At 53.3% G+C, this 7,507-nt stretch overlaps 1 protein-coding gene across 2 annotated transcripts in view; it reads right to left on the bottom strand.

The window, feature by feature from the left end:
• Positions 1-501: 501 nt before the first annotated feature.
• Positions 502-7,507, bottom strand: part of Dll4 (delta like canonical Notch ligand 4) — a 9,798-nt gene continuing 2,792 nt past the window's right edge. For both annotated transcript variants that reach the window (XM_026787669.1, XM_005364269.3), the window contains exons 5-11: positions 7,251-7,311; positions 7,033-7,163; positions 5,326-5,495; positions 4,944-5,163; positions 3,241-3,940; positions 2,001-2,109; positions 502-1,518 (exon numbers count right to left, since the gene is read on the bottom strand). In XM_026787669.1, coding sequence (XP_026643470.1) covers positions 1,513-1,518; positions 2,001-2,109; positions 3,241-3,940; positions 4,944-5,163; positions 5,326-5,495; positions 7,033-7,163; positions 7,251-7,311 — 1,397 coding nt within the window. In that variant the 3' untranslated portion in view covers positions 502-1,512. The remainder of the gene's footprint in view (positions 1,519-2,000; positions 2,110-3,240; positions 3,941-4,943; positions 5,164-5,325; positions 5,496-7,032; positions 7,164-7,250; positions 7,312-7,507) is intronic.

Raw genomic sequence — 7,507 nt, 5'->3', positions numbered from 1 at the left:
CAGATCAATCCCTCAATCATACTGAGAAAACAGCAGATGCCAGCAGGAGGAAGTGCCCAGCGGGGACCTAGCCCATGATCTAATAAGAGAGTCCTTTTGAATAAGTAATGAGAGAATCCTCCTCAATAGGAGAAAATCAAGCTCCCATGCTCCTTCTCTCGGGCTTGGGGAAAGGGAAGAGAGTTTCCAGACAGGGGAAATATAGCCTCATGGACTGGATTGGTAGCAGCATAAAGTGGGGTAGTGGCATCTGGTCTCAAAGCCACCAAGCATAGAAGGTTGGCCTGGGGATGAGGTGGATGAGGGTAGGCTCCCCAAAGACCCGACTGAGACACAGGCCTTCCACATAATACGCCAAACCCCAGCATGCAGAGGCCCTCCGGGTTCCAGCAAGAAGAGAAGGGGCTCCCAAATATTTGGGGTAGGAAGGCAGGGAGAAGAGAGGATTCCCATTCTCCCATTACAAAGACAGGACCCAAGAAGTAATAAATTCCTGTACACATCTGTTTCATATTATAAATACACATTATATACAAAATAATGTTATAAAATGTAGAAAGGTCAGTGCTTCTGATTCTTAAATTATCAAAATACTAGATTCCAAAATAAACTACAAAAAAAACAAAACACCTCATATTATTGATTTCTGAAGATCGGCTTCAAGGGTGGTCTGGGGCAGCAGTGGGCACTGATAGAGCCCAGGCTCAAGGGCACAGAAATGGGCATGAGAGAGGACGGGGCCTAGGCCACAGCAGCACCCGTGACCTCCCTCATTGGAATTTTAGCATAAAGGCCCTGAGCTCCCCACTTGGGGCTGAAACCCTAGCTGGCAAAGGGGCAGGCCCGAAGCCCATCTGTTCATACAAGCCCCAAGGCACCAGGACCAGTGAGAGGTGATCTACCACCTTTTGCCCAGAGGGTCTAGGCTAAGTGGCACCCCACACGATGTGGTTGGAGGCAAGAACCACTTCTCTACCTCGCCTGCAGGGTAGCTCTGCCAAAAGCCAAACAGCACAGCTTTCAGGCCTACAGGAGGCCCGTCCCTTGCAAACCTCTTCTCTCCTCTCTCATTTGGGCCCAGCTGTCATGACGGAGCCTGGGCAAAGGCACTTTGGAAACACAGATGCCCATGGGAGCCACAGCAGCTCCAAGACCTCCTGGGGCCACTGCTACTCTCTGAAAACAGTCAAGAGCCCCGTGATGGCTGCTGCTGGCAGAGCAAGTCCAAGTGGCACCTTAGATATCAGCTCAACAGGTGTTCCTCCAGCTCCTTGGCTCTTCCCTTGTTGGTGGGGCTGCCCGTCTGAGGCCAGGCAGACTCATGAAGGCGTACAGAGGTGGTGCAACTCTTGGCAGGTTCACAGTCTGTCCAGTTCATGCCATCCCCTCCTCCTCCTCCTCAGAGCAGCACTGTGCATACTAAAGACGTCCCATCCGGGGTGCAATGTAAACAAATGCAGAAGGAAGGCCCAGCTGCGGGGCCAAAGCTGGGTGTCCGGGTGGGCTCGTGCCTTATACCTGGGGAGCATTCACAAAACGGAAAGATGGTTATCTTGGGGATAGGCACTGTCTCCGGGGATGCTCTGGGCCTTTCTGGGAGGGACATTCTCCTCAGTCTTCTGCCCTAAGATATACAAGTGTCTGGGAGTTTGTACTAATGTGGAGGGAGGAAGTGGTGAGGAGCGGGCCAACATTGCAACTGTTTCCACGCAAAGGCAACTGGGAACTAGTGCCTGAAAGGTAGCCAGTACCATAGCTGTCCTTCCTGGCTCTACCCGAAGTCCCCCTGTCTCCTTAACTTTGTCCCTTTCATTGGTGCAGCTGCCAAGTCAGGCATACCATCTGGTTCCTGTTTCACACCCTCCGTGGCCATGAGGCCAGCAGGGGACCCAGGAGCCACTAAACACCAAGGAAGAGACCTCTGCCCCACCCCTTCAGGAATGAGGCTGCCGGTGAGCAGGAGGGGACGTGCTGACCGGGAGGGCCAGCCCAGAACTCACCTCTGTGGCAATGACACATTCGTTCCTCTCTTCTGATATCAAACACACTGACTGGTAGATGGAGTCCCTGGGGGAGCATAGCGCTGATATTCGACACTCTGGCTTTTCACTGAGGGAACATAAGACAGGCGGGTAAGAATGGAGGGGAGAACTGGAGAGGGGACAAGGTGCTGATCTCCATCCCAGAGAGTTAAAGGGTGTGTGCTGCAGTGGTCCAGAATGCTGTGGGCGGGGAGTGCTCAATGCTGGCCTTCGGGGGGTGGGTACTTAAAACAGGCCCCTGAGAAGGACTCAACCAAACCAGCGGTCACAGACCTAGAAAAGGGCAGTATTGCCGCTAGAGACAAGCCGTACTGTGGAAAGATGGCGGACCTAAGAGATGTACTGTGGACAGTTGGTATTCAGGAGTGAAGAATGGATGAATGACCAGGAGGGGCTTCCCTAGTAAGAGATCCTTAGAAGAAGCCGGGCGGTGGTGCTGCACGCCTCTAATCCCAGCAGGAGGCAGAGGCAGGTGGATCTCTGAGTTTGAGACCAGCCTGTTCTACAGAGTGAACTGTTCCAGGACAGTTAAGGTTACACAGAGAAACTGTCTTAAAAAAACGTGTTACAAGCCGGGCGATGGTGGCGCACGCCTTTAATCCCAGCACTCGGGAGGCAGAGGCAGGAGGATCTCTGTGAGTTCGAGACCAGCCTGGTCTACAGAGCTAGTTCCAGGACAGGCTCCAAAGCCACAGAGAAACCCTGTCTCGAAAAAACAAAAAAACAAAAAAAAAAAAACAAAAAAAAAACGTGTTACACTTGTGTGTGTGTGTACACATGCGTGTGAATGTGTGCTTGCCACTGCACACTGTGGAAGTCAGAGGACAGCTTGCAGCAGTCTGTGACCTCCCTCTAACATGTGGGGACTGAAGATCAAGCTCGGGCCATCAGTCCCGGCAGCAGGTGCCTGTACCCTCTGAGCCATTTCATTTTGTCTCTGAGACACGATCTGCTATGTTGCCCAGATTGGCATCAAACTTGCCATCCTCCTGTCTCAGCCTAAGTAGCTAGGGCTACAAGTGTGTGCCACTGAGCCTGGCTCCCTATGGAAATGCAATTAGAGTATCTTGCAGTCAGCACCATAGCCCCTGCTGGTTGAAAAGCAGCCAGGATCTGATGCCACTCAGCCTGGGAGCTCCCGTCAAAATATGTAACCATCCACACACAACAAAGCCCTGGGCTTTCAAGTATGGCTCACCTGTGTAACCGAAGTGGCACCTTCTCCCCTAAGCTCTTGTCACTGTGGAGATACTTCCCAGGCAAGGTCCCCCGCCCCAGGGGTCCTGGAGCCAGATTGTAGTCCAATGTATGGTTCTGCAGTTTGCCACAGTTGGACTTGTCCAGGCCACAGTCCACTTCCAACTCCTTCTTCTGGTTTGTGTTCTTGAGCTGGGCAGCCGGGATTAGGTTGTCCTTCTGGAAGTCTGACAAGTTGTTCATGGCCTCCCTGCTGCCATCGTCGGGCCGCCGAAGTCGCAGCTGCCGCACGGCTACCGCCACCATGCCCAGCAACACCAGCAGTACCACCAGCCCCACGCCCAGGGAGACAGCGACCCAGGGGAAGCTGGGTGGCAAGCCCACGGGAAACTCGCAGCGGCTGCCCACAAAGCCGTACGGACAGTTGCAGACGACGTTGTCTGAGAGGCCTGCGTAGCAGGTGGCCCCGTTGAAACAGGGCCCTGAGGCACAGGCATCGCTGGCGATCCGCACCTCACAGCGCCTGCCAGAATAGCCAGAGGGGCAGGTGCACACCGGCCCATTCTCCAGATCGTGGCACGTGCCCCCGTGGGCACAGGGGCTTCGGGCACAGTCACTGATGTGGAGTTCACAGTGGGTGCCCGTGAACCCAGGACGGCAGCGGCAGGTACGGCTTGGACCTCTGTTTAGGCACTGGCCCCCTGTAAGGACATAGGACCCAAGTCAGCAATAGCCCACAAATTCCCAGGTGAAGGGCATGGGGCCTAACCCATGAGCTTGGCCCTTCTACCCGCAGTGTTAAGCCTGCATGGACAGAGCCCTCTACGAAAGGAACTGTATCAAGACTCTGACGTCCTGGAGTTGGGCTGACCCTGGTTCTCCATGCCTCCGTGGAGCCATTGTATAAGTCACTGGCATCTTACAGAATTTGAGGGTACAACACATATGCTTGCTTTGCTCTCTCTAGCAGAGGATCTGACCCCCGATCCCTTAGCCTCAGTTTCTCCATCTGTTAAAGTTCCCAGGTAGCTCTGAGGCTCAGGTAGCAAAGACCGAGGCAAGCACAGACTCCAGAGAGGAAGCACTCATGTAGGTGAAATTACCACTTAATTCCACCGTCACAGCCACACCAAAGGCATTTAGTTACACCTTCCCCTCCAGGATGAGGGAGCTAAGTGAGGACATTGCCACCCCCAGGCCCTCAGCAGCTCCCTAACAACTGCCTGCCTGCCTGTCACCTGTTGACCAAATACATAAGATTACCAGCGGGTTTTGTGTATCCAAAAGTGCTGGATAGTCTAGATATTTTGTGCCCCACTCATTCTAAGGGAGCGTGGGGAAGAGGCCTCAAGGCACAGAGCTCCAAGGACCTACTGGCCTCCCCTGAGAAGGGGTGTGAAGCCTCCAGCATCCTTCTTTCTAATTCACAGCTTCCTGAGGAGGGTCTCTTGTCAACACTCATCAGATCCGGGCTCATCCATATAGGATGGGATATTACCTGTCACCTGGTTCTCCTCCAAAGCGCCACCCCCAATTATGCAAGCTGTCCACCCTCCACAGCAAAGGGGAGTTGGTGAGTTTGCCCAGAGGAGAAGACATCTCTCTCTCTCTCTCTCTCTCTCTCTCTCTCTCTCTCTCTCTCTCTCAGGCGATCTGGCCCCAGGGCCATTTCAGCAGGTTAGGAAGGTGACGGGAAGGACTCACCATTGGCGCATGGGCTGCTGGTGCACCTGTCCACTTTCTTCTCACAGTTGGAGCCGGTGAAATTAGGGGGGCATTCACAGGCATAACTGGCCCCCTGGTTGCGCTCCCGGCAGGAGCCCCCATTGAAGCAAGGTGAGTCAGCACAGGTCAGGGTACTATGTTCACAGTGCTGACCATAATAGCCCGGAGGACACAGGCAGTGGTAGCCATCCTCCTGGTCCTGGAGAGAGATCATAAACAGGCTAAAGTCAGACCCTGGGGATGAGGCAAGGATATAGGAGTCGGCAGCTAGCCTCTGCTTGCCCATAGTGCCTCTCCATCGCATGTCTGGATGCTACCTGGTTAGACCTCTGCCTCCCTGTGCTGCTGGCTTGCGTCTCACCTTACAGCTGCCGCCATTCCGACAGGGGTTGCTGTCACACTTGCTGAGTTCCAGCTCGCAGTCCACACCAGTGTAGCCCGGGCGGCAGGTACAGGTATAACTCCGCTGCCCGCTGTTGGAACACGTGGCTCCATTCTTGCATGGGGAGTGGTGGGTGCAGTAATTGAGATCTGTGGAGGCAGGAAGCAACCAGCTGAGTGGGACCATGTAGCCTCCCACCTACAAGCGAAGTCACCCTGTGCTTGGCCCAAAGAAGCTTCAACTCAAAGTTTCCCAGGCCCATGCATCCCTCTTCCTCTGTCGGTGAAATCTGAGTGTTGAAGTACCTTAAGCCACACGTAAGCAAAGCAAAACTGGTCAGGGTTCTGCTGTGGTAAGCTCACAAACGCTGCCCGTCAGGGCAGGATGAAGAGGAGAAGGAGGTGAAGCTAAGGCCCCAGCCAATGAGGAAGTCACAAAAGGCTTAAATGAAGGAGGTGCAAGCAAAAAGGACCTAGATGAAGGAGTGAAATTTCAGCACGTGGAAAGAGTAGCAGGGAGATGAGAATCACCACAGACTGGACCGGGCATTTTCTAAAGGACGTGTTAAATGTGTATTTTGAATGATAGCTATTTATTTTCTTATTGAAGAAGGGAAAGGAGGGAGAGCCAGACAAAACAAACAGAGGGGGCTGTAGGGTTGTGTTTGCATACACTGAGTATATGACTGGATTGCCTGGGAGCAAATGTGTATGCAGAAAGGAGGAAAGCAAGGGACCAGCTGTGTGGGTGTGGGTGTGCTGGGGACAGAACCAGAGAGAGGGAGAGAGGGAGAGAGGGAGAGAGAGAGAGAGAGAGAGAGAGAATAAGAACATACAAGGACTGGATTCCATGCTGGCAAAAAGTCAGGGCATAGGCAAGCTTTTTCCAGCATGGCAACTCCCCCCTCCCCATCCTCTCCGGGCCTGTGCAGTGTTTCCATGGCAGCAGGCACAGTGCTTGACCCTGAAAACGGGAGGATGCAGCTGGGTACAGGGATGTAGAAGAAAAGGTTCCCTCTCTCAAGGCTGGGGCTCATAGACTCCTGTGTAGGCAGAGGAGTAGCAACCCTCAAATACCAGGTAGAGACTGCGTGAGCCCAGGCAGCTGCCTGGCAAGTGTGGCTGGAGAAAGGCAGGTGGCTGTGCCCACACTAAAAAAGTCAGTTAGATGTTCCCTCTACCCAGAGGCCCAGGTTGGCCACAGCCCAGGGCAGCCAGTAGGCACACCCCACCAGACAGCTGTTTAGGGGAGAGCTGCTCAAACAGCCTTGGAAGGTGAGCAAACACTCAGAGGGTTAATAGGTAACTAAAGGCAGAAAGAGGAACAGAGCTCGGCCTCCCTTTCTCTTTGGTCTTGCTAGACTTTATGAGCATGAGCTCCAGGCTCCCAAGCTGTTACCCCTTGGGCCTCTTTAGTCTTATGTACCTGGAGAAGAATGTCCCACCATCCCATTCTAGGGGAGTTGAAAAGAGTCTTTAAAAGTCCCAAGATGGAGCTCGGGTGTAGCTCACAGGTAGTATTGTGGTACCCTGAGTTCCATCCCCAGCACCACACATGTGCACATATACAAGTCCTAAGATCCTTGACCAGTAATAGGAAAGCTAGTCAGCCATCACCAAGGAAGAGAACCCAGTCACTATCTCTAGTTTCAGCCCCTGCCACCCCATCTCTCCTTCCCTCACTCACCTTGGTCGCAGAACAGACCTCCCCAGCCCTCATTGCAGGTACACTGCCAGGGGATGCTGCAGGTGCCATGACGACAGCCATTGTGGGGGATACATTCATTGCATAGGCGGCCCTGCCACCCTGGACGGCAGCTATAGGGCAGAAGAGAAGCTGAGTGTAAGGTGGGAGGCCTGCTTACAAGGAAGAGTCCCCCATCCCGCTTCCTGTCCTCAACTTACAGGCACTCTGCTGGCTTGCTGCAATAGCCATTCTGTTCATGACAGCCAGAAAGACAGATAGCTAAAATAAAAAAAAAGGAAACAGGGCTGGATGAGGTTCTGGTACCAAAGCCTCTATCTCCCGTCCTGCTCTCCTGAGCTCACTTCCTACTATTGGCCTCCAAGAGGAGCCATGGTTATCTTTTTTTTTTTTTTTTTTTTTAAAAGACGACGAAATAAAGCATGGGATTTGTGTCCTCCTCGGATGATACTTCTTC

The sequence above is a fragment of the Microtus ochrogaster genome (assembly GCF_000317375.1).
Source record: "Microtus ochrogaster isolate Prairie Vole_2 chromosome 14 unlocalized genomic scaffold, MicOch1.0 chr14_random_1, whole genome shotgun sequence".
Lineage (NCBI taxonomy): Eukaryota > Metazoa > Chordata > Mammalia > Rodentia > Cricetidae > Microtus > Microtus ochrogaster.
This window is presented reverse-complemented; position numbering and strand designations above follow the sequence as displayed.